Source organism: Rattus norvegicus, chromosome X (genome assembly GCF_036323735.1).
Source record: "Rattus norvegicus strain BN/NHsdMcwi chromosome X, GRCr8, whole genome shotgun sequence".
Taxonomy (NCBI): Eukaryota; Metazoa; Chordata; class Mammalia; order Rodentia; family Muridae; genus Rattus; species Rattus norvegicus.
Genome location: NC_086039.1, coordinates 28,691,804 through 28,719,572, shown reverse-complemented (window position 1 = coordinate 28,719,572; position 27,769 = coordinate 28,691,804). Strand labels below are relative to the sequence as shown.

The 27,769-nt window shown below is 37.2% G+C and overlaps 1 protein-coding gene across 8 annotated transcripts in view; it reads left to right on the top strand.

Annotated features, from left to right (window-relative positions):
• The window catches only part of Arhgap6 (Rho GTPase activating protein 6), a 536,433-nt gene that overhangs the window by 342,772 nt on the left and 165,892 nt on the right, over positions 1-27,769 (top strand). Inside the window, exon 1 of one of the 8 annotated variants that reach the window (XM_039100295.2) lies at positions 456-7,328. The exons of the other annotated variants lie outside the window; for them this stretch is intronic. Within the exon in view, the coding sequence (XP_038956223.1) occupies positions 7,314-7,328 (15 nt within the window). The 5' untranslated portion in view covers positions 456-7,313. Of the gene's footprint in view, positions 1-455; positions 7,329-27,769 lie in introns of those variants that run through there. 8 annotated transcript variants of the gene reach the window in all.

The following is a 27,769-nucleotide window of genomic DNA, read 5'->3' as shown; positions in this document are numbered from 1 at the left end:
CAGAATTGTTTTTCTGGACTGTTATCTCATGTTAAGTCTCTGCCTTGGCAAAAACTCTGTTAAAACCCATTCCCTTTTGCAGCTGAATATCTATTTAGGACAGCTCATATATTATCTGTCTATTCTTCAGCCCTCTGTCAAGTAGCTTCAGTATCATTCCTCTTTTGCATCTATTTTTTTCTCCAGTTTACAAGAGCCATCACCTCCAAAGTCATAAGCTGAGTCCTTACTGCATTTAAATTCTGCAGCCTTTGATGCCAAATGCCTCTGCTGCTGCCTTTTTTTTTTTTTGGTTTTAAGATTATCCTTCTTTTTTTTTTTATTAACTTGAGTATTTCTTATATACATTTCGAGTGTTATTCCCTTTCCCGGTTTCCGGGCAAACATCCCCCTCCCCCCTCCCCTTCCTTATGGGTGTTCCCCTTCCAACCCTCCCCCCATTGCCGCCCTCCCCCCATAGACTAGTTCACTGGGGGTTCAGTCTTAGCAGGACCCAGGGCTTCCCCTTCCACTGGTGCTCTTACTAGGATATTCATTGCTACCTATGGGGTCAGAGTCCAGGGTCAGTCCATGTATAGTCTTTAGGTAGTGGCTTAGTCCCTGGAAGCTCTGGTTGCTGCTGCCTTTTAAAAAGTTATTTTTTTATGAGTGCTGATGTTTTTCCTGCATGTCTGTCTCTGTTCAAGAGTGCCAGATCTTCTGGAACTGGAGTTACAGACAATTATAAGCTGCAATGTGTGTGCTGGGAATTGAACTCAGGTCCTCTAACCACTTAGACTCTTAACCACTGAGCCATCTCTCCAGCCTGCAAAAGCTTCTTTCTGGCAAACTTTGTTGCTTTTTAATCCCCACAGCTCTCTCCTTTTTTATTTCTACTCTTATCTCTCTAAACACTATGTCCCGGTCTTTCCTGCAAGCATTGAATTTCTGATCTTCTTCTTAAGCACATTTCCATCCCAGATCCCCTCTCCCGTTACAGGAAATGCATTCATTTCACCCTGAGAGTGCAGCTTTAACGCTACAGTCAGGCTTCACTATTTCAAGTGTGACAACAACATTGTAAAAATACAAAGGAAAGAAGGTAAGAAAAAAGTCATTTAGCCTTTGTGAAAAGAAATACCAATGCATACAGTACGCCAGGGCACTGATCACTGCTAAACACTTAACATTTAAAACTCTCTTACTTCCTTCCCTCTAGTCTTGTCCCCCACACTTTCCTTCCTGGTTTCTGTACAGTTTTATCATCTGTTATATATTAGTTTTTGCTTTATCATTCCTTGGCATGTACCCTTTATTAGTGTATTAGTATTAGCTTAGGAGACGGCTATCGTTTTCATTTTGCCTTTATTGTTTTTAAAATTAGGAGGCTTATCTATGTATATGAATGGAGTGATGAATGAATATTTCAGTCTTTTGACTCATTGTGTCCTCCATGGTTGCTAGTGACACAGTCACTGTCACTTATTAAGTAAAAGGCTCTAACATTTACCATTAGCTTTTACGTTGTCTTTAACCTTGACGTAATACCCATTTAGAAAAGGAACTAAATGTTTGTGCATCTTCCTGAATTTCTGTGTGGACTTTTGTCTCTGAATGGGATGGGATGTGAGATGGGACATTCAGCGGCTGATTTGGTTTAGATTGTGGGAAGGAGTGTGTGACCATGATGAACTGAGTATTTTTAGATTAACACAGGGTTTTTCTGCCATGTTTAGACACAGAGGAAAGGCAGCCATCTGCAAGTCAAAAGGCGTCTTCACTAAAATTTGACCATGCTAATACCTTGATCTCAGGCTTCCAGCTTACAGAACTGTGAGAAATAGATGTCTGTCATTTAAATCAAGCAAGTCACTCAATGTTATTTGCTGTGGTAGCCTAAGAAGACTAAGGAAAAAAGTATCTCTCCTCCTTTTTATATTTCTATCTTTTCAAAATTGTATTTTTAACTATGTGTAGGTCTTTGTATCTATTTGTGGGTATGTATACATGACTGAATGTACCACAGTGGCCAGAGGCATCAAGTCCTTTGGATCTAGCAATACTGGTGGTTTTGAATCACCCACTATGATCCTTGAACTAAACCTGAGTCTTCTACAACAGCAGTAGATGCCCTTAACTCCTGAGTGATCTGTCCAGTTTCTTGACCCCAATACAAAAAGAAGCTGATTTTTCAGTGTGAATTGCTTGCTTTATATCACAGTTCCAGTAGATGTAAAAAACAATCAACCAAGCCATTGTTATTGTTTTTTGACTACCTAATGGACAAATGCAATGTGTGTTTTTACATTCGATGTAAACGAACATAAGTCTTTTAATGTTTGTGAATCCAATATATGCAATGAATTGTGTAACTGTTTATCTACTTTTTATTTCATACCTGAAGATAACAATATATCACTCTAGCAATCCCCATCGGTTACTATTCTAGAGACAGTCATTGATATATGTATTGAGTAGACTGAATAAATAGCAACTGGCAGATAACTCCATATATAGGTAAAAGTGCTTGTTGGGCAGGGCTGAAAAAATCTCAGTTTAATCCCTGTAATTCACAGGGGAAGAAGAGAACTGATGTGAAAAGCTGTCTTGTTACCTCCAAGAGTATACTGTAGCTGGCATGTACTTATTGGTCATTCGAGATTCTAAAAATAATTTACCCTAGAGCAACATATGCCAAGGCAGGGAGAGGATTTACTGTCTTTAAATTTGGAAGGTTGATAGGTTGATTAGATGGACCAAATGGATTAGAAGCTATTTAGCTGCAAGTAGGAGAACATTCCACCCTCTCAGGAGATTAATCAGCCTCAAAATCGCAATGTAACTGAAGCCAAAGTCCAGCATGTAAGAGCATCTATATATAGGCTGTGAGGGTCCATCCTGCTGTGCGTACTCTTCCCACTATTCTCAGGCTGCTGGCGTGAGAGACTAGGTTCGTTTCAGATAATCACACTGAGATGTGATAATCAACACAGGAAGATGTGCAAGTCATTCCTTCCTAATTTCTTTTCTTAGGAATAGAATTCTAGAAGTTCCCTCATCTTTCTTTGGCTGCATCTGGGTAAAATACAGTGGCAGGGACTACTTGCTGTCGTCTCTTCTACCTGCCTACCTGCCCACTTATTAGTGCCTTCCACACAGCTTGAGAATAAGTCTCCATCAGTGAGTGATTCCTGCTGCCTACCGTAGAGATAAGTCTGTCCTGAGATTTAGCAGCAGCAGTACTGACACCAAGAAAGCCCAGCAAAATAAAGGAAGCACAGGCTACTGACTACTGGAAGCTTCTTCCTTTATGCATCCCAGCATTTCAGATTGCAGACCATCTGGCTTCTTTATCCAGCAGTGAATTTTACTTGTGTCTTATCTAAAGACATCATTGCGTTTGATGTATGGCTCTTTTTTAAAATGTCACACAACCAACCTTAGTTTGAAGTGCATTTAAAGCATGGTTGGCCCCTTCAATGATGTATCTACCAACTTAAAATGATGCTCTTTTGGGAACTAAGATGAATAATGTACCCTTGACCACAGGCCAACATTGACTAGTCAGGCATCAGAAATATGGAAGGAAGATGGGAGGGCAAGTGACTACCGACTGAGACTTTTTTTTAAATTTTTTATTTTTTTTAATTTTTTTAATTTTTTTTTATTTTTTTTTCCGACTGAGACTTTTGATAAATTTGGTTTTCCCAAAGGAGTAACAAAGATATTCAGGGGTCCAAAATATTCCAAGTCTGAAAGGCTGACTGAAAGCAAGTTCGGTGGACAAATCTTTATAAACCAAGCTTAGTTACAAGTGACTGATAAAATGGTGTGTGTCTGTGTGATAGTAATCCAACTGCCACACATGTATCACTTTAGCTCCTCCATCCCAACATGAAAATGGCCAGCAGCTTCTTATATTTGGCATGAATCCTTTAGGTAAATATTGTTCTCACTTTGAATAAAGAGTGCTGAGAAAGCCAGCTCAAAGTTATACATTGGGGTGTGGGTAATGGTGTGAGAAAATTTGCGTGTCTGAGCTAAAAATGGAAATAGCATGCATTCGTCACAACAGGAACCAATCTAATAAACAAGCTATAGTACAGCATGTATATGGGTTTTCTTGTTAACGTCATATGGGTGATGACCCAAGAAGTTTCACTTCTCTTAACATACTTTGGTTCAAGCACTTTGGCCTTATTATTATTGTATCGTGCAGTAGCCATCCGAGAAAAGTAAACAATGAGCTTCAGAGATGGCTCATTAATTAGTAGGGCATACTGCTCTTCCAGAGGACGTGAGTTCAGCTCCCAGCACCCACATAAGGTAGTTTATAACTGCATGTAACTCTGGCTCCAGGAGTCCAACAGCCTCTTCTGACCTTCATTGATATTTACATGCACATACAGAAGAGAGGCATTTTTTTCTTGTTTAAATAGGTCTTCCAAGTGACATATTCAAGGGACACAGTAATTCTATTATCATTAAATACATATAATTATATAGAATTCAATGGCAAATAGTATCCATATAATTGAATGGAAAATAGACAACTAGATTATATGAAACTATTTCATAGGTGTTAAAGAAAGCAAGAGAAAGAAGAAAAACCTGGGGCCTGTAAGATCTATGGAAGGCCATGTTAAAGAGAAAGGAGGAGATGTATTTTTAAGTGTGAAGTCAAAACAATAAAGAATTTTACACTAAGTTAGGTTAATTTAATCAGAACTTATGAGTTATAATATAGTGATAAGAAACTTGATACTTATATAAATTTTAATAAATCTTATTATAGATTAAATAAATTCTTGACAAAATATATAAACAAAGTAAAATTGTTTGGGTTACCTTCAATTTTTATAGAATTACAGGATAATAATTTGTAGGATTAATATGTCAATTAAACATGATTTCCTCTTCCTATTGTGGTTTAATGAAATCTCTTCTTCTAGTGGGTGACCTTAGTAATTATGCATTCCTGAGTAAAAAAAAAATGTTTTCAGAGAAATGTCTTTTTTTTCAGACTGAGGACATTTCATTAGAGCTGGCTTGCAGTTTCAGAATTTAGTACATTACTGTCATGTCAAGAAGCATGTCAGACTGACCCTGGACTCTGACCTCATAGGTAGCAATGAATAGCCTAGTAAGAGCACCAGTGGAAGGGGAAGCCCTTGGTCCTGCCAAGACTGAACCCCCAGTGAACGTGATTGTTGGGGGGAGGGCAACAAGGGGGGAAGGATGGGGAGGGGAACACCCATAAAGAAGGGGAGGGGGGAGGGGGATGTTTGCCTGGAAACCGGGAAAGGGAATAACACTCGAAATGTATATAAGAAATAGTCAAGTTAATAAAAAAAAAAAAAGAAGCATGTCAGACATGGTTCTGGAAAGGTACCTGAGAGTACCACAGCATGAGCTGAAGGCAGGAGGAGACTGTGTGCCACACTGGGTGTAGTTTGAGAATATCAAACGTCAAAACCGTCTCCACAGTGACACACTTGTTCCAGCAAGGCCACACCTACTCCAACAAGGCCACACCTTCTAGTAGTGCCATTTGCCATGGGCCAAGCGTTCAAATACATGAGTCTATGGGGATCATTGATTTTCAAATCACCACACTAACATCACTAATTTAGTGAATTTCTTTGATTTATATAAGATGGAATTAAAACTGCCATCCATATTCTAAGAAGTATTTATAGATGATACAGTCTTCCTATGAGTGAGTCTTTATTTTATAGGCCAATTGAAAGATAATTCTCAGTCATTTATTTTAAGAAATCCTCTCAAATCTTCTATCACTCGATTTCATACTGCCCATGGGTCGCAGACTATTTCATACTTAGGTATGATTAACTAAGAAAACTAGAATGCAAAGCTGAGATATCATTCACTCAGTAGTCTTGTCTCCAGGGCCTTTTGTAAGGTTTTTAAATTAATGTAGACGGGTTTGTCCTGCTTCTGCTGAATGCACTGATCCTTTCCCACGTGGTATGGGTTAATTATAACCAATGCTTTGTTTGCTTTTGTTAGCAGTGCTGATTTCAGTTTCCTAGGCAGCAGATATCTCCTACCAAATTACAATCTGCTACCCAAACATCAGTATTGCCTCTGTTTCATTATTATTATTGTTTGTGTAGGAAAACTGTTAGAATCTGTAGTTCACCCGAGTTGTACCAAACAATCTATTTGCTATGGATGAGAGCAATATCCTTTGTAGACATTCATCCCATACATTTAGGAAGACATTTATATTATTATTGAGTATCTTGGCTGGTTTAAATATGATGTTCCTAAGGTTCGAGGCTAATGTTGGTTACAACATTTTCACCAAATTTTATCTGGTTATTGTACTGATGTAATTTTAGTCTGAACCAATTGAGAATTGACAACGAGTATAAATCAGTACCTAGATGAGAACAAAAGTTATAGCATAGAAGTAGGGACTGAGTCATAGTTGATCTCTTTTTTTTTATTTTTTTTATAGTTGATCTTTTTTACAACAATGATGTCAATTCTGCATTAATGACAATACACTTGCATGAAGCACCATATAATGAAGTGTGCAGCTATGTTGTGCAGTGTGTGTGTACGTGTGTGTGTGTGTGTGTGTGTGTGTGTGTGTGTGTGTGTGTGTGTGCGTGCGTGCGTGTGTGTGTGTAGAACTGATCTATTTCTATATTAACATTGTCAGGAAAAATACACCCATTCTTTGCCATGGAGCATATTGTGTGTTGAGTTTTGAATTTATTTTACACTTGTCTGTGTTATTTTACTGCAATTCTTATCTAAACATTTCCAGAAAAAGAAAGGTGAGGATTGATTTGTCAATGCCTGAGGCCTTTCCCAACTTGTGGCTGAAACCCATGCTTGACAGTGAGTTGTTTAAGCCTCGAAAGGAATTTTCCCACAGAAAGGATGTTCTAATTGGCAGGATCCCAGGACCGCCCACAAATCCATTTAACCATAACAGAGCTGACCAACAGCACTGTCAGGGCTAGAGTTCGTTTCCAAGTGGGAAGTCAGCCTAGTATTAATAGCACAGTTCCAGCTGAACTGCAGGCCCAGTGGACTTCTGATGGGTCGGCCTGGGAACCAAGGCAATCTTTGTAACACTTATGGGAAATGGATTCCTTGGTGAGAATGGTGGGAAGAAAGTCCGGCAGAGGCAGAGGAACATGACTTCCCATTTTCCCTTTTCACTCTAATTATTACCAACTCCAGTATCCAGTGAGAAGAGACCAGGGTGACTCCTAGGGGAACACTTCCCTCAACTTGAAATCTAGAGAGAGCCTGCTCTGTGTTGCTGATCTGATTGTGTCGGATTGACTGTTCCCATGTACAGAATATTTGTAAGTTTGTTGTTTCTAGGTCACCTGCATTTAAGTACGTGATATAGGTATTTACAGTACTGTCTCTTTGTTTAGGCAAAAAATATTAGAATTTAAACTGGTACTGTTTTAGATTTTTAAAACTCATTTTGAATCGTTTCAGCTTAAAAATGCTCATGTGCTTCTTTAGTGGTTTAGAACTATTATTTTATGCAAATGGCAGGGATATGCACAGTTGCTGCAAAAGGTTCCATTCTCTTTATAGAGGAGGTACTTAGACAAGTGGGTGGTGTTTTTTTCTCTCTAACACACACACATTCTCTCTGTCTCTGTCTCTGTCTCTCTCTGTCTCTCTCTGTCTCTCTCTGTCTCTCTCTCTGAGGTATATTGTTCACATCACAATATGATTTTAGAAATTAAAAACTGTTGGAAATGGAAAGATAATTTTTCACTTATTTATGTAGAAATATTTAAACAATGTATAAAGGAGTACGAGAATGAAAACATTTTTCTTCTCAAGGAGCTCTTCATTTTAAATTTGACCTTAGTGGTTCTGGGGACTCACATATGTTAGGCAATTACTTTTCTACTATGTTATATCCCCAGCCTCAGTAGGTCATTAACTTATACTTAAAACTCTATAAAATTAATTTTTAAATTGGAAACTAGTAAATTATTTTGATACTAATTACAAGTGAATTCCCCTGTAAGTGAAGTTGTCTTATAGAGTACATATAAATTAAATATTTTCCTTTTTTTCATGAGTTATGCATTGTGAAGTTCATGCCGTCTGTGGAAATTAAATGCAAGGATTTATAAAAGAATGATGAATTTAAAATATACATCACCTTAAGTGCTGAATTGTTGAGAGGTCTCTTCGTGTTTCTAAACTACACATTTCATTTTCTAGGATTCTATTTTAGGGCATACTCATAACCACAAAAGGATAATTTCAGCATGGAATTAAATTTGTCTTTCAACTATTTCATCTCTTCAGCTCTGCCTCCCTCACCATTCTTTTAACCCCCATGTCATCTTTATTATACAAAAGAAAGCAGGACTATTAGGAGTTCTTCATGACTCTAAGGCCAATAATGCTAGACAGAACAATCCAACTATGTCACTTGGTCTGTTCTTCCCAAATGTTTCCTCTAGAGGAGGTGATGGAGGGTTGGAAGAACTGAAATCACCACCCAGACTTCATAAGCTCGTTGTTTCATTGGTTCGGCAAATGATGAATTTTGTTCCTATGCTGAGTCGGGCTACTGAACTTGGTCAGACTCTGTACAGCTTCTGATCTCTGGCCAAGAAGCGTCTAGATGGAACTGATTCAGAATTTTTGATTCCAACCCAGCATCTATTCCTCTATCACATGACAATGTGTCTCCACTTTTTCCGTGATCTCAAAAGGTACGAGTGTAGTTATCATTTACATTCACAGTTCTCTTTGTGCTTCAAAGGCATCATGGTTGAAATGGTTCTACATGAGCTGGCCTGTGAACTCAAACCACTGTGCATCATTTCTGTGGGAAAATGAATGTGGACTCTACACTGTTAAATGATATTTATACACTTTCAGAACTAAGGAGTAACTGAGTGAGAAAATCTGAGCAAAAATAACGTATGGCTCAATGTGACTACCTCTCCTGGAAATCTCCATGATATTGGCCAACCTTTGGGCGTAAAAATCCTGTCATTCCCCAGGGCAACATGAAAGAAGATATAAGTTAATGATGACAGTGTCTTCAATAATATATGAAAAATGGTACTTTTCTTTAGTAGGAAGATAAGTTAATGATCATAAATATTAGCCATTTTATTCACAAAAACAATAGTTCATAGAGTGCCCATACTACACTGTTTGTTACATTATTCTGAGGATAAGGTCTTTATTAGAGGATTGCAGTTCATTTAACCTATATTTCCTGTATCATCTCCGAGTAGAACTCATTAATACTAGAGTCAACACAGTTTCAGAAAGTCAGATACCCATTTCTTCTTGGACCTTCTAGGCTAAGTGAAGTAGAAGTAAGGAAAGAGTTTCCGTGGCATCACAAATTCTAGCAAATATTATTTCCTCTTTCTCCTTAATAATCTGAATGTTGTACTTCAGTTTCACTCCTATTTTCACATATTTGGTTGGAGTGTTACTGTTGTGTTCAATAAGTACTTTGTACATATACAAGCTTCTGAAGGAAACATGAACTTGAATTGAACTGCCGTAGCTGCTCTACCACAGTTTAAGAAAATATGATTATGGTTACCTTAGCAACGATAGCTCTACACTTGCTTTGTTTTATTGCTTACTGTTTTCTTATTTTAGTATCATTTGGTGGAGAAACAAAGGAGAAATATCATTAAAGTATCACTTTCAAATTATGATGTATTGAGGCAGCAGGGAATGATACAATTTTATATAGTTATAAAGGCATCTCCTTTTCTTAAGTTTTCCTGAAATGCTGGAACATTCAAATGTAAGAAGCAAAGTAAAAATAGGCTCTTACTAAATCAAAGTCTAAATATCCTGGCTCTCTGTAGAGCTAATTAGTTTTAAAAGACTAAAGAAATAATATTTCTTCATACTTTTCTTATGCATAAAATACAGAAATTAGTTTTTCTATTTAAAAGGGGAAGATTTGGGTTCAGCAAATATTAACATAATTTTATTTGAAATAGTTATTCAATACATATGTATACCACAAATGGGTTTATTCTAGGGGAGCACCAGGTTGATAGTTTCTCAGTGATATTTGGCTATTATTTTCTATGTTAGTTGCTTTTCTCACCACTGGGACCAAAATATCTGACAACAGTCACTTAAGAAAAGGGTTATTTTGGCTCATGACTTCAGAGGGTCATAGTCCACCAGGACAAAGAGGGTATATAATGGAAGACACTCTCTCTATATCTTTGTGAGTGTGAGGCAGCTGAATGGCATGCTAAGAAACCAGGAGTGAATATAACTTTCAAGGTCTTTCTCTACTGACATATCTATCATCCAGGCTACAACTCCTGAAGGGTTCACAATCTTCAAAGGAAAAAAAGACAAAAGGAAAAGCATTTTCCATTGAGTACAAAAAGATGATCTTTTTTTGACTGTTTTTTTCTTATTTTAACTTTAGTTTTATTGGTTATTTTATGTATTTATATTTCAAATATTATCCCCTTTCCTCTCTCCCCTTCTCCCCATGTCCCATCCTCCCTCCCCCTCCCCTGCTTCCATGAAGATGCTCCCACTCCCACCCACCCAGTCCAACCTCAATGCCCTGGCATTCCCCTACACCGGGGAAATGAGCCTTCACAGGACCAAGGGCTTCCATCTGACTGAGCATTGGTAACCCAATGGAGGAGTCAGACAAAGAACTGAAGGAGCTGAAAGGATTTGCAACTCCATAGGAAGAACAACAAAAAGATGATCTTCAAAAATAACTTTTTAATTTCTCTTTTTATTAAAAATAGATTTTCTCATAAATATCCTGATTTTGGTTTTCCCTCCCTGGACTTCTCCCAGTTCCTTCACACCTGCCCTCTCATCTGCAAAAACTCCCTTTCTTTTTCTCATTATAACAAAAAACGGGATTCTAAGGAATTATAATTAAATGATATAATATAATATAACATAATATAATATAATAATAAATATAATTGGATATAACAAAAATTAACACATTGGAATTGGACAAAAAATAGAAGAGGAAGAGTTCAAGAAAAGACACAAGAAACAGAGACACTCTTATTGGTTTGCACACTCAGGAATCCAATACATCACTTAATTGAAAGCTATTACACAGAGAGAGAGTGGGGGGCAGGGGTAGACCCATGCAGGCCCTACACATTCTGCTTTTAGTCTGTGAGTTAAAATGTGCATTTCTCATGTTGACTTAGAGAGCCTTAATGTCCTCCATTCCCTCTGGCTTTTATTTTCTGCCTCCACTTCTGCAGAATTCCTAGATGAGTTCTAACGGGAGGGATTCAATGGAGACATCCTTTTTAGGACTGAGTGTTTCAAGGTCTCACTGCATAATATCTGGGTATGGGTCTCTGTATTTGATTCTATTTGCTGCAGGAGGAAGGTTTTCTGAAGGCAATCAAGCAACACACTAAGCTCAGGATACCAGAATGTTATTAGGAGTCATTTTATTACTACATTTTTTGGTTTTGTTTTAAAAGAACAGTAGTATTTTGTTTTACCTTAGGTCCCTGAGATATCTAGTCTCAGGTCCTTGGCCACCAAAGCAATGATTTTTATGACTTTTATCTTGTGGAGTGAACATTAAGTCAAATCAGACATTGGTTGGTTACCCACAAGTTCTGTTCTGTGCTGCCATTGACCGATCATATCTTGCAAATAGGACACCATTGTAGATCCAAGCATTTGAAGTTGGGTTGGGGTTTACATTTCTCCTTTGCAAGTATGCAGAGTAATTTCCTGTACCAAATATGCTGGAACATAGGTTGAAGGCTCTATGTAGGCATCAACTTGACTTCTCCATTATTTCAATGAGTCCTGTAGATGTTGTCTTCAGCAATGTGTCCTTGTCACTTTGCAGGGAGCAACCTAGAGTCTTAGCAACATCCTTGGTTGGTTGGGGATTCTCATCAGACTCCTTTGATCAACAACTCAATTAGATGTAATGAAGTCCTGGTATTAGAAGCTGTATTTGATGGTAAAAGATGGCTAATTGGGGCTCAGTCTGTCCCATTATTTGATGATTTCATTTATATCACCTCCATATATGCATATATTTTAGGAATACCTACTGTATCAAGTTTCCATATTACCTCTCAAATGGCCTGTAATTGATTCTCCCATTCTAGCCCCACCCTTATCCATCTGTTCTACCTTTCTTTCCTAGAGAGACTTATCTGTCTCCTCTAGTCCCTCCCTCTATACCAAATCTCCGCGGTTCTATGATTGTAGCTTGGCTATTATTCACATACATCTGAATTCAATACCATATTTCTCTTTAAGGATCAGAGGTACCTTCCTTGGTATGACTTTTTTTCTAGGTCCATCCATTTGCCTGTGAATTTTATGATTACATTTTAATAACTAAAAAATACTCAATAAAGCTGATAAACAACTTCAGCAAAGTGGCTGGGTATAAAATTAACTCAAATAAATCAGTTGCCTTCCTCTATACAAAAGAGAAACAAGCCGAGAAAGAAATTAGGGAAACGACACCCTTCATAATAGACCCAAATAATATAAAGTACCTCGGTGTGACTTTAACCAAGCAAGTAAAAGATCTGTACAATAAGAACTTCAAGACACTGAAGAAAGAAATTGAAGAAGACCTCAGAAGATGGAAAGATCTCCCATGCTCATGGATTGGCAGGATTAATATAGTAAAAATGGCCATCTTACCAAAAGCAATCTACAGATTCAATGCAATCCCCATCAAAATACCAATCCAATTCTTCAAAGAGTTAGACAGAACAATTTGCAAGTTCATCTGGAATAACAAAAAACCCAGGATAGCTAAAGCTATCCTCAACAATAAAAGGACTTCAGGGGGAATCACTATCCCTGAACTCAAGCAGTATTACAGAGCAATAGTGATAAAAACTGCATGGTATTGGTACAGAGACAGACAGATAGACCAATGGAATAGAATTGAAGACCCAGAAATGAACCCACACACCTATGGTCACTTGATTTTTGACAAAGGAGCCAAAACCATCCAATGGAAAAAAGATAGCATTTTCAGCAAATGGTGCTGGTTCAACTGGAGGGCAACATGTAGAAGAATGCAGATCGATCCATGCTTATCACCCTGTACAAAGCTTAAGTCCAAGTGGATCAAGGACCTCCACATCAAACCAGACACACTCAAACTAATAGAAGAAAAACTAGGGAAGCATCTGGAACACATGGGCACTGGAAAAAATTTCCTGAACAAAACACCAATGGCTTATGCTCTAAGATCAAGAATTGACAAATGGGATCTCATAAAACTGCAAAGCTTCTGTAAGGCAAAGGACACTGTGGTTAGGACAAAACGGCAACCAACAGATTGGGAAAAGATCTTTACCAACCCTACAACAGATAGAGGCCTTATATCCAAAATATACAAAGAACTCAAGAAGTTAGACCGCAGGGAAACAAATAACCCTATTAAAAAATGGGGTTCAGAGCTAAACAAAGAATTCACAGCTGAGGAATGCCGAATGGCTGAGAAACACCTAAAGAAATGTTCAACATCTTTAGTCATAAGGGAAATGCAAATCAAAACAACCCTGAGATTTCACCTCACACCAGTGAGAATGGCTAAGATCAAAAACTCAGGTGACAGCAGATGCTGGCGAGGTTGTGGAGAAAGAGGAACACTCCTCCATTGTTGGTGGGATTGCAGACTGGTAAAACCATTCTGGAAATCAGTCTGGAGGTTCCTCAGAAAATTGGACATTGAACTGCCTGAGGATCCAGCTATACCTCTCTTGGGCATATACCCAAAAGATGCCTCAACATATAAAAGAGACACGTGCTCTACTATGTTCATCGCAGCCTTATTTATAATAGCCAGAAAATGGAAAGAACCCAGATGCCCTTCAACAGAGGAATGGATACAGAAAATGTGGTACATCTACACAATGGAATACTACTCAGCTATCAAAAACAACGAGTTTATGAAATTCGTAGGCAAATGGTTGGAACTGGAAAATATCATCCTGAGTGAACTAACCCAATCACAGAAAGACATACATGGTATGCACTCATTGATAAGTGGCTATTAGCCCAAATGCTTGAATTACCCTAGATCCCTAGAACAAACGAAACTCAAGACGGATGATCAAAATGTGAATGCTTCACTCCTTCTTTAAATGAGGAAAAAGAATACCCTTGGCAGGGAAGGGAGAGGCAAAGATCAAAACAGAGACTGAAGGAACACCCATTCAGAGCCTGCCCCACATGTGGCCCATACATATACAGCCATCCAATTAGACAAGATGGATGAAGCAAAGAAGTGCAGGCCGACAGGAGCCGGATGTAGATCGCTCCTGAGAGACACAGCCAGAATACAGCAAATACAGAGGCGAATGCCAGCAGCAAACCACTGAACTGAGAATAGGTCCCCCATTGAAGGAATCAGAGAAAGAACTGGAAGAGCTTGAAGGGGCTCGAGACCCCAAAAGTACAACAATGCCAAGCAACCAGAGCTTCCAGGGACTAAGCCACTACCTAAAGACTATACATGGACTGACCCTGGACTCTGACCCCATAGGTAGCAATGAATATCCTAGTAAGAGCACCAGTGGAAGGGGAAGCCCTGGGTCCTGCTAAGACTGAACCCCCACTGAACTAGACTATGGGGGGAGGGCGGCAATGGGGGGAGGGTTGGGAGGGGAACACCCATAAGGAAGGGGAGGGGGGAGGGGGATGTTTGCCCGGAAACCGGGAAAGGGAATAACACTCGAAATGTATATAAGAAATACTCAAGTTAATAAAAAAAAAAAAAAAAAAAAGAATAAAAAAAAAAAAAAAAAGAAAAAAAAATACTCAATTATGTAAGTAAATGCACCACATTTTTATCTATTTTTCTGTGGAAGGACATCTCAGTAGTTTGCAAATCCTGGCTATTATGACTGAGCAAGTGTTTCTTCGGTAGGATAAAGAAGTCTTTGACTATATGATTAAGAGTAGCATAGCTGAACATTTTTTATTTAAAGCATGATATTGAAGTATTAATAACACATGCTATATTAGGATTTCTTTTAGATCACACCTGCTTCCATGGAATCAAAGGTAATATTAATTGGTTCTTACACCTTTTTATATTAAAAAATATAGTGTAAACATGTTTAACTTTGAATTCTTATGACAAAACACCAAAAGCCTTTGTCCCATTATCAAAAATGTTCCCTAACTCTTCTTATATATTAATGCATAAAACCTCCCAATAGATTCTTCACAATAAATTATTGAGAAGAATAGTTTTTGGACAACTTTATGCACCACAGGCATGCTATTATGACCAGGATGTATTAAATTGTTCATAGAAACAGACACAGAGTCACTATGCTATACTGGCTTAGCTCCTAATCTGGAAGAAGAATGTTTTGGTGTGTTGAATCTGCTTATACCCCCAACCCCAGGGAAGTGTAGGGTTTCACACAAATGCAGCTTTTGAAAATGTGTGCCTCATACTGTGCACACTCGTACTGCCTTTTTTTGAAAAGGTTCTATTTGATACCATAGTTCTTTCTATTGAAGGAAAATGCAGAGCTTACACACTTTCTTGACTTATTAAACAGAAAAGCAGATACTTCACAATAAGGTTCTTTATTTAAAAGCTGGTAGAATATCTGAAAAATCTAATTCTGAGGTTTCCTTTAAGAAGAGAAAATTAGAGAAGCTTTTGGATGTCAAAATTGTAATGTCTTTTCTACATGAGCCCAGAGTATAAATAAGATATTACGGGATGGAAGAACTTTGCCCCTACTAGCTCTTCATTCCTATAGGGTCCTATAGTCACTTTAAACTAAAGAAGAAATGCTTCCTTCTCCCTGGCGCATATTCTCTTGTGTTTTGTTCAAGTAGATTTCAATATCCTATGTTTTAATCATATAATATAAAAAGGAAGATATAGAAAAACTACTTTATATATATATATACATATATACATATGGGGGTGGGTGTGTGTGTGTTAGTAAGATTGAATAATGATTAGCATTTGCTATTGTTTGCCTTGCTTATTTTCATACATTTTTACAAATACATTATAGACATGGATGAAACCATTGCTATAAAATTTTTTCAGTTGTAACAATTTATTCAGACTCTATTCTGTTTTCCACTTATAACACAATATGTTGAGAGTCAAGATATAATTAATTATATTTTATATTTAATATATCCAGAGTATTTTTGTTGTTCATTGTAACAGATTTGGTATTATTTGTATGACTTTTTTACATTGAGGTTTAATTATTATCATGTGTTCACACTCAGGAGAGCCTTTGACAATGTCATATATCTCTTCCATATTGGGAATGGCATGTTCTTTTATGACAGTGAATACAAATCATCCCAATTCATAAACAAGGGCTAAATGCAGCTTTTTAAAAATTTCCATGGCAACTTTAAAAAATGCATTCTTTTCTCTGCTACCTTTAACACAGCCATTAGTTTGTTGTTCAGATGCTTTGCAGAATGCAGTATCTATTCATCCTGAGTGGTGGTTAGACTACGTGGTGTTACAATATCTCCCACATAAGGAAATTAAGGCATTATATTGTCTGTACAGTTCATGTCAATCTTAGATTCACCTTAGTACCTCCCAACAAGCTTTACAAAAGTACCGTTCCTGAGCCCCACAGAGAGTTGATACAAACAATTCTCAAATAGACCATTAGCAACAGTATATTTAAATGATTCTACTGTGTATTAAGGTTGAAAACTGCAATGAAATAGTGGACCTTATCCAAATCATTGAACCCCATTGTTCTCAACTGAAGGTTATTTACCTCTCAGAAAACATTTGAAAATTGGAAATTTTGATTGTCCGAAATAGAGAAAGGGAGCTACAGACATCTCTTGGAAAGAAGCCATGGATGCTGCTAAGTATTCTACAGCATTTTGAATTATCTGGCCATCAGACTCAAGGATGCTGTAGCTGAGGAACTAGAATTTGGCTGACAAATAATGGACTGAAGATTTTCTAAGTCTAAATTCAAATAAACCAAGGTCTTATTGATACTACCAATGAAATTAATTTTAAACATCTTGCTCTTCAAATCTAAAATGTTTATAATGTCTTTTCATTTTCCCAAAACCCATATGATCTTATGTTATAACAATGCAAGGATTATCAGACATTTGTATATTAAATATTTGTTTTACTCTTCTCAAATATCAAATGTAACACAGACCGGACAAAGCCAGCAATATTGAGAAGAAATGTTTTTCTTCTCAACTTAAATATGTGGATATATTTAATAACTTAAAAATGTGGATGTATTTAATAACTTCAATATATGGATATGTTTAATAACTTAAATATATAGACAGTTCTTAAAACAGCCCCACACAAAGGTCCTGGAGAACTGGTAGAAAGCACTGATTACTGGCCTCATCCATGAGCTTGAATTGGATTTCAAGCATTTGTATTTCAGCAATTTCTAGATAAGCATACACGTCTGGCTTAGAGACCACACTTGGATAGTCAGTGATATAGAGAATGTATCCCTATTATATTTTCAAGGAAATAGTAACCATAGGAAGCTTTTGTGGATACTTCAAGTTAATATGATACAAAGTGTACTTTATCAGAATACAGGAAGAACTTGAAATGTGTTTCTTCAAAAAGGAGTACAGCAGGCCCTGAAGTGTTATAACTGTAATCAGAAGTATCCTATGGTTTTAAGCCTTTTGCTCTCACTTCTAAGACCAACTTGAGTTGCCTGTTAAAAGCTTTGTGTAAGAACAAGTCTAGTATCAAGAATGGACAGCTTTCTACCTGATGGGAAATGGAACGATGCTAGTTTAATGGAACACTTTTCATTCAGTAGGAAAAGTTGTTATTGTCTATATTACTGAAAGGTATGAGCCATATTTGTTATTGGATGTTTAATTAGGAAATTATTCACAAAAACTCCCCTTGGATTTTTATTTATTAACGTAATGGTTATCAAAGGATAAATGATATCCTTAAATTTCAGTGAAATACTTTACCTCTTTAAAAAAGTCACGTATTAAGTTTCCAATGAATCGAAATGTTGGCTAAGGTGGGTGAACATTGGTAAAACATGAAGTCTGAAATTTGCATCTGGCATTTCAAGTACAAGTCAGTTGACCTGTGACAACAGACATCAGTGACTGAGATGGTACTTTGTGAAAGCAAGTTAGTGTACGCAGAATTTGGTCTGTGTATCAGTTAACTTTCCTCAATGCTGTGACAATAAACCACAAAAGAAGGTACTCCTGGAAGGAATGGTTTCTTTGGGCCCACAATGGGTGGGGTCAGTATCTCATAGTGGGACATAGCGGTGAGAATGGCTCTAGTAAGGAAGAGCACAAAGTAACTCATCACATCCCATCTGAAGGCATGAAGCAGAGAAATATGAATGCTGCTACTTGGCCTATGTTCTTCTATTTTACTATTTGTTCAATCTGAGACTCCAAAATATGGATGCTCCAACCTGCATCTGTGTCTGTTCTTCCCTCCTCAGTTAAAATTTTCTTGGAACACCCTTCTAGACATAGCTAGAGATGTCTTCTAGGTGATTATCCAGTAAATTAGCAGCCACCCCATTATTCTTAAGGCAAAAAGCATATGGACAAAATGAGAATTTATTTTTATCTCTGACTTTGAAATGTGTTCAGAAATCCTGATATGACAGTTTATCACTTCTTTCTACAACTTTGACATACTTCTTACTCAGTGTTAAGTAATATTTATATTTTGTTGGAAATTACTTAAATAACTGCTATGATTTGAGTACTACAACAGTTTGTATATTTGAAATTTAATTGCAAATTTGTGTATCAATGATATTTGAAGCTAGTGTACCAGTGAAAGCCTTGATGATTATACAAGAAAAGAGAGGCTGAACTGAAACTCTTGCAATGATAACCATTAGTGAAATAAATATAATTTTTACAAATTATCCTGACCCAGATGTTGTATCATAGCAACAGAAAAGACCTTAACTGTAGGTAAATAAGAAATGCATGTATTTCTATAGTCCATGAATTTAAAGTCATATATTAAAATCCAATTTGAAATTAGAATCAGGAACTAGAGAGATAGCTCAGGGGTTAAGAGCACTTGCCCTTATTGAGAACATAGTCTTAATTCTCAGTACCTACATGTTAGCGCACAATCATTTTTAACTCCAGTTATATACTTTCACAGGCATCAGGCATACAGATGGTGTGTGCACGTGCACACACACACACACACACACACACACACACACACACAGAGAGAGAGAGAGAGAGAGAGAGAGAGAGAGCATTTGTATATGTAAAATAAATCGAAATGCCACTAAACCTCAGCTTTACATAAAGAACTCCAGGCAACTAAGAAATACTGAATGGGAGAAATAGTATTCCCCAGGGAAAAGCATACTACTTGTTCATCTAACACCAAGTGCTCAGCCCTGAAAAAAAAGGATGTGTGTGTGTGTGTGTGTGTGTGTTTATTGCCATATAAATATGCAACACTTACAAAGTATGAATACACACACACTCACACACACACACACACACACATATATTTATTTATAAAACAATTAATGAAAAAAAGAGGCCATGAATTTGAAAGAGAGCAAAGAAGGGTATATGAGAGGGTTGGAAGGGAGGAAAGGTAAGAAATATAACTATATTATTTTATATTCTCAAAAAATAAAAGACATAACAAAAACACGGAAATTTTTAAAGTTATTAAAAATAAACCATACAATTCAAACTATTCTGCCAATGTACAAAGTTTCAGCTATGAGTTTAGAGGTTGAGAATATAGAAATAAACTACCAGAAGAATTTTACATCTAACTAAGCATTTCTGTTGCGTTGATGTTGCTATAGATGACAGTCTTCAAGAAGACTCCCAAAGAAGAACTAAATGACCCTGTATTGCAGAATATGTCATAAAATTTAAACTTGTCGGGGAATGTAAATCTTAGAATTTTTTTTAAGAAATGTGCCTGTGAATGTGGTTCTACTGTTTTATGTTTAAGAGCAAGCCCGGGAGGTTGCTATGACATTACTTGTGCGTGCATGGCAACAGAGTGAACTGAGTGATTCAGCTTGATAAAAGAGGAAATTAGCTCACCATTTCCCTTTCCCCAAATCAGAGTCAGATATCCACATATTTCATTTTGAAATGGTATATCCATCAACATGTTCTAATGGATGAAAGTCAGCTGTGGGGGCGGCTGGGGGGAATCATAAGATGCAATGTGTATACCATGTGCTTGCCAGAGACAATGCAACTCGTGTTTAAAGAATCTAATAATATCCCCGCATCCTTCTTTCCCCTGATAGGATGGGGTTTCTCAGTGGCATATGTTGGACGAGTATACAGTGATGAGTAATACTTTGGCAAAAAACAGCAATCTATCAGCCCGTATAACTTTGTACTAATGAAAGTTGATCGTGATGCATTTTGAGAAAGAAACATTGTTCAGCTATGAAACTCTAATTCCCTGTGTGTAACAGCCCTCCAGGGAAGGGGTAGATTTTGCCAGCATAATATGTGCAGTTTAGTCATTACCAACCACACAAGGCAGAGGTCAACTGTGGGTGTATCTGTGGGAGGCACCGTTATGAAATCAACCATCAGCCACTGCAGCAACGAGGTGATCCAACACAAACAGAGCCAAATGTCACAAATAAATGCTGACATTTTATCACATGATGATTCTCAATATTATTTTACCACTGTGTCTTTTCTTACATTGTTTATCTTTCACATCTTTATTTTGTTTCCCATTTCCTTTCTTTTAACTGATAAATGAGAAATGGGGAAGTAAGGTTTGAGTCAGTACTTGACCATGAATACAGGAAGTTAACTGAATCCAACCCCATCCACTCCACCTCCCACGCGAAGAAAATATACAAAAGCAAAACCTGTGAACTGTAGATTCTAGATTTGTTTGGGGTTGACATGAGTTTGAGAATCATAACAATTTTATTTAATTATTCTTAAAACTGAACTTTTTTGAAGGGCAGAATCCAATGAATTATAAAGAAAATTTTACTACATTCACTTTTGTGTGTGTGTGTGTGTGTGTGTGTGTGTGTGTGTGTGTGTGCACCATGGTAGATGTGCAACTTGTAGGATATGGGTCTATCCTAAGGTATAGGTTTCATGGATCCATCTCAGATCATTTCATCTGGCTTGGCAGCAATTCCTGAGCCAACTTACTGACCCATTCAATGATTTTTGATACGTACATAAAATTGATACTATTCACCAATGATCAGGATACAGAAGAGTTCTCTCCTTGTGATGCCTCTTTATTGTCAACCCCCATCTGCTTTGGCTCCTGGCAATCATTTGAACTGTTAAAATGATTTTAATATAGCTTTTACTATTTTCCTGTTTTTATCCACTTAACTCATTCATCAAATAGCAGTTCACTGAGGTTTCTATATGCAGATCTAGTGATGAAATGGTAAACTAAATGAAACAGGGCTTTCTGTCAAGAAATAAGATAATAAACCAAATTAAATGGATAATTCCGAATTGTAGTAATGGTTGAATAAAGATTAATCAGATTGCTGTGATAACATATTAGAAGAAAAACTCTGATTCAGATGGCATTAGATGGACTTGCTCTAGAACATCTTTTATTCAGAGAAGGAAAGGACAGTAAGAAGCCAATTATATAAAATTGACAACAGGAGACAAATCTCGGGGAAACAAGGACAAACAGAGACAGAATTCTCAGAGACGAGAACTGTTGCATGAGGCGTTGAAGTCAGACAGGTACAGAATACCTAAGGTGTATAGATAATTATATTTTTTGCAGGAACATCATTACATTGACTTGGGATGAGCACTGAATTCAGATGATTTGATAGGTATTTTAGGTCCTTTGTATGCATTAATAATTTCAAAATATGGTAATAAAATATATGATATAGGCTACTTAAAATAGAGTGGCCTAATTTGGTTTATGATTCTGGTAGTTCAAGTCCACCATTGAATTCCATATTTTTTGGCTCAACAAGACTGGCACACAATGGCAGGGGTATGGGAAAAGCAAACTGCTCACATTTGGAATTGGAACACAAGAGAAAGGTATTGTGGTCTGGCAGTCCCTCATGAAGATTTATTTCCAATTACCACATGACCTTCACCTCTTATAGGCTCAATGCATCAATTAATTTCGTCTCTCTTTCTAAGATCTGGATGTTTTCTTCCTAGCCCTTTGGGAAGCAGCATCCATACTGAACCCACATCAGTTTACAAAACTCCAGTAAAAGGAACCCAGAATGAATGCCCATCATCTAATTCAGTATCATTGGAGGATTCGGTTTAGGCAAAAACTGGAGCTGGAGAAGAAACAAATTTTAGATGTCATTTTAGAAGTAGAACTATAAGAAAAGCAAGTTTAAAATCCAAACACTTGGAAAGTATAAGCACTAGGACCAGTAGCTCAAGGCCAGCTTTAAGCTACATGGTGAGTTCAAGGCCAGTCTGGACTACATACAATTCTGTCTTGCAACAACAGCAAGTAGAAGCAATAGCACCATTGAATTAGAATTGGTACAAGGTATGTTTGAAGGAAAGAAGGAGCCAAATGTGAATCCAAATAGTTCTTGCCTCAACAATTTGGTGGGTATCAATTTATCAATATGAAAAAATGTAGTGAGATAAAATCAAGATTGTTCAGTAGCATGCATAAAGATTTCAAAGAACAGGTTAAAACAGAGAGCCTATTAGACAGCAGACAGAGGTGTGACACTTCTAATTAGACTTGTATTTACAATTCAGAAGGTAGCTTGCAGTTAGAGAAAAAAGAATCTGTATTATCATTTAGTTTTTACTTTTTGCAAATATCATTTGTATAATGCATATACATATCAATATATTTTGCTATGTTACTACAAAATCGATCTAATTTGTACTGTAAATCTCTTCCATTCTAGAGGGTGGAATGTGGCATAGTAAAAAATGGTCTCTAGTTGAGGAAACACCTACAAAACTAGAGGCCTATCTTCAAGAAACTGTTAGGTGGGGGGAAAATGAGAGCTGCATGGCATGTACAAAGAGAGGACCATTTAACTTGGGTGGTAGTGATCTGGAAAGGTTTCCTCACATATGAGGAGAGTGGAAAGGATACTAGGTATATAAGCTAACAGAAAAAGAGTGCTGTGTTACAGAAGACCAGGACTGTGACATTCAGATATACAGTGATTCTGACTTTGAACAGCATGTATTTCAACAACCATCCCAGTCAATGTATTTTTATCAACGAATGCATATTAAACACATTAAGGAATTCTAGAAATAGGAATTCAGTGATTCATATGGAAAAGTCCCTCCTCTCGTGGGTCTCACTTAAGAGGTTCAAAGATCCCTGAAAGTCACATCATGAGAATGAATGATGAAGAGATGTTGACCTGGTATTGGGTTGTGAGGAACACTTGGAGGTAGCAGTAGTAGTACTTTGGGAGTAGCAAAAACCCTACAGAAAATGGCTAATGAAGTAGAAACAAATGAAGGCTGAGCAAATAGCAAACACCGTGATAGAGCAGACTGAAGATGACAAACTGAATAGTGAGCTCAATTTAATGGTGCTCCAGGAATCCGGTAGAAAACTAATCCAACAGTGTTTGAGATTTTAAACCAACTGAATGTTGAAATTAGAAAACAGATTGGGTTATGGTGAAAAGGTGGCTATGAAGTAGAAAATCATGAATGTATAAGACATTGGCAATGGGAAAGTGAGAATTTTTAACTGGAAAAACTTGCCTTCAGCATGGGACCTAGATATTATTCTGCACGTAGCTGGTCTGTAGCAAAGAGTCTTCTGGAAGTGGTGAGGTTAGCTTTGTGTAGCCTAATGTATCCATCAAAAAGGGTATAATCAAAAATGATAATACCATACGAGGTCAAAATTGCTCACAATACGATGAAGTACATGAACAATAGACGCAATCACTAAATGTAAGATGCGTTATCAATAGTTTCTAAGTTTGCCAGAAATGCTCCATCGGGCATATGATTCTCAATATGCATCTCATCAGATAGCAAGTGCAAGAAAAAGACAGATCAGAAATATTACTAACTCATTTTTAAGAGGAGGGAAAGTGGAGGCAGTTAAGTAACTGATTGCCTTGCAATGTTAGTGGCCCGTGTTCGTTTGATTTTGAATTCACATCTTCACAATAGGTTTGCCCCACTTGGTTCTATAGCTTTATTCCTTTATAAAATTATTATGTGCTTGTATAAAGATGAAGCTGTTAGTCTATGTATTATCCCTTTCACTGTCATTATAGTTAGCCTGAACCTGACACAGCAAAATTCTCTTTCATGAGTGTCCTTACATGAAATTCTGCCTCTGTCTCTCTGTCTCTGTTCCTCTGTGTGTGTGTGTGTGTCTGTCTGTCTGTCTGTCTGTCTGTGTATGTGTGTGCATGTGTGAGTATGTGTGTGTGTGTGTGTGTGTGTGTGTGTGTGTGTGTGAGGGAGGGAGAGAGAGAGAGAGAGAGAGAGAGAGAGAGAGAGAGAGAGTATGTGCATGCACATGCATGTCAAGAAGATTCCCAAAATGATTTAAGATCAGAAAAGATTCTCAGAACTCATTGAATAATTTGAGGAGTGGACCCTAGGAGTCCTGTAGAGATATGAATGCTGTTTCTTACCTCTTGGAGAAAAAACGGACTACATATGTTATTTATGTACATCCTTCCAGGATGCTATTTAACAATACAGTGCAATTACTTAGGGAAGACACATGAGGAATATCCTTGGGTCAGTAATCTTGCTTGATTGCATCATTTTTCACAATGCAGTGGCAAAAGTGACCTGCAGAAATATTTCATTTTGGTCAAAATTCCTCCCCAAAGGAGTGAGACAGGCAATGTCTATTCCTTCTCCTAAGTCCCAATGACAAAGAGAAACATGATTCTTCCATAGTTCACTCTAAAGAACCAATGATTATATTAGATTTATTTACTGAGAATTGGTAAGGGGAATGGGCAATCCTTCTCCAATCAGTGACACCAGGGAAGCCTTATCCAGCAGAGATAAGGGGTACTGAGTAGCAGCACAAATGGAGTACCTGCTCTGGTCTTCACAAGCCTACATGTACACTAGCCCCTTCTCTAGGGCATGTGCAGAGTTGCAAGATGGTCAGGGGCAGCTGAATATTCAGATGAGAATATTCTGCCCTACTGTATCCCTGTATGTAAGGAATAAACTTTCAATAAACCCATCTAGGGTGATCTTTTGAAAGGGGGTGCAAATCCTAAGATGGCTTGACTCAGATAAGTGCAATTACTCATTGTTGTAGCTCAGACTAATGTTGCTTGACTGGAAACTGAATTTGAATGAAAACAGGCTACCCCAAATTTTCTTCTCCAATCTCTTAGGTGGAATCATTTGATGTTGTCATTTTTTTTAGCTGGCCCAAATCTATCATAGTAACCATTTCACTCAGTACAATTAAAAAAAAAAAAGACGATTCCCTACCCACCTTCTACAGGACAATGACTAGTCTAGTGGAAGAGTTTCCTGTTGGAAGGATACACAACTTGAACAGTCTACAAATGTCTAGGGATATCGCTTAAGTCTTTTTAATTTTGTGACAGATCAAAAATATTCTTATTTCTGTCTCTGAATAGTGTCTTGGACAAGAGAATGACAATGTCATCTAATTTTCACCTCCCATGCTCAGTGACTATAGAAATAGAAAGGAAAAGACCTTTAAAGCTGGGGTAATTGTCTAGACAGTCCTAAAATATCTACTCCCAGGTGCAGAGGAAGCTGTAAAATGCAGACAAAGCATTAGTGCCCCTTGCCAAAAACACAGTTTGAATTCTTACACAGATTTTATGGAGGGTAGTAGTCAGAAGATAAAAGTCTGATAATTATAATCAGTGATTACATTCAATTTCTGTCAATTTCTTCATGAGGAGATATTCTGTGTCTAAAAAATAGTAATTTAAAAAAAAATGCCAGGTTAGTTTGAAGTTTAAATAGTCCAGGTGGAGTACTTAGCTGGGTAAAACACTCATAAGGAGGTACAAGAATGATAGACACCACCGGTGTTGCCAAAAGCTCAGTCACATACAGTATCTCTGTCAGTGGCTTTCTGATATTTGTCTATCTTGTCCTCATGAGTTATAGCCTAATTCTAAATTATCTACATTTTGTGTTCTTGCCTTATGTTTGTTAGCGGCAGAAAAATATTGCAAATGAAGATAGATAAATATAACCCTACATCTAAGACTCACCTGTACTAAAATAACTGTCTTGGGAAGCTGTGAATGGAGTATATGAAAGGGGAACTAGATGATTTGGGTTTATTCTAAGAAGGCATGTTTCTAAGAGATGGGTCTGAGAGGAACATTTTCTTAAGAATGAAAGTAGCATAAGATGGTCACTGAGTATGAACATGGAGTTTCATTCTTGAAACTTACGGTGGCAGCTACATCTTTAAAAATGAATGAAGGAAGTGAAGAGATTCGTGTGTGACAGTAAATGTATCACTTGAAAATATTCTCATTTTTAGGTACTGCACTTTCATCAGTTGAGCAGCTTACTCAGTTTTCTTGGTTGTTTACACATAACTTCATGGCTAATTATTAAATAAGGAGAGGAAGTCAAGGCTATGATCTCTCTATTCAATTTTACTTACCTAGAGAAGCCCAGTCAACAAATAGTTATAAGTTATCTTACCTGTGCAATATTGCATGAACTGGGATGCCAGAATTAAGCTAACAAAATCTCTTTAGGCTGACTCCAAGATCTTCCAAGTTAACATAACAGAATAGAAACATGTGGCAAATCAGTAATAACAATATTGACTTCACATGAAGAATTTTAGTGAACCCTTGTGCTATACACCATCATTATAATACAATGCTGGACAAGAAGCAACTTTTATAAGGGAAGAGGAATCTGTTTTGGTTCATGATATGAAGGTATACACTCCTTTGTGGATGGGAAGGCATAGAGTCTAGAGAGGATTACAGCTATGGTGGCAACAGTATGTTGCTACTTATTCACACCTAGGTGGGTGCTCATTAGCTTTCTTTTTTCCATATTATTCATTTGGGGATTTTAGCTCGTTCAGTGTTGGCCCTCTCATTTCAGTTAATGCTCTCTAGAAATATTACCCCCACACACACACACAGAGAGAGAGGGGGGGGGAGAGGGAGAGGGAGAGGGAGAGGGAGAGAGAGAGTCAGACAGACAGACAGATAAGTCATAGATATAGATGGAAGAGCAAGATATAGATAGATATAGGTATAGATAAGATATATAGATGATATAGATATAGATATAGATATAGATATAGATATAGATATAGATATAGATATAGATATAGATATAGATATAGATATAGATATAGATAGGGATCTACTTCAAGCCAATTAAATTGGCAATGAAAACTAACCCTCCCAGCACCTGAACAGATGCTTTCAATTTTCCAGCTTGTAGAGTTACGGGTTGTGTTTGCATATCTTAAGCATGGATTTACTCAGTTATCCTGAGCAGTCAGTTCATTTCTTTTACTTGTTTTATTTAATAAACCTATACATGCAGAACAAATGCCATGGATTACTCTAAGGGCTGCATATAAGAGACTTTTCTTTGTTAGTTAATTTTTATCCTCAGAACCAACCAGCATTAATTATACTTTACAGGTCAGGAAGCTGAAGCTAAAATGGATGGGCTCCTTTCCCCAAATCTTTTCAAGATTATTTTGCAGTCAGCAGTTTTTCCAACCAGATAACCCTATGTGTTTGTCAAGGGTCCTAAGGCAGACTTACTTGAT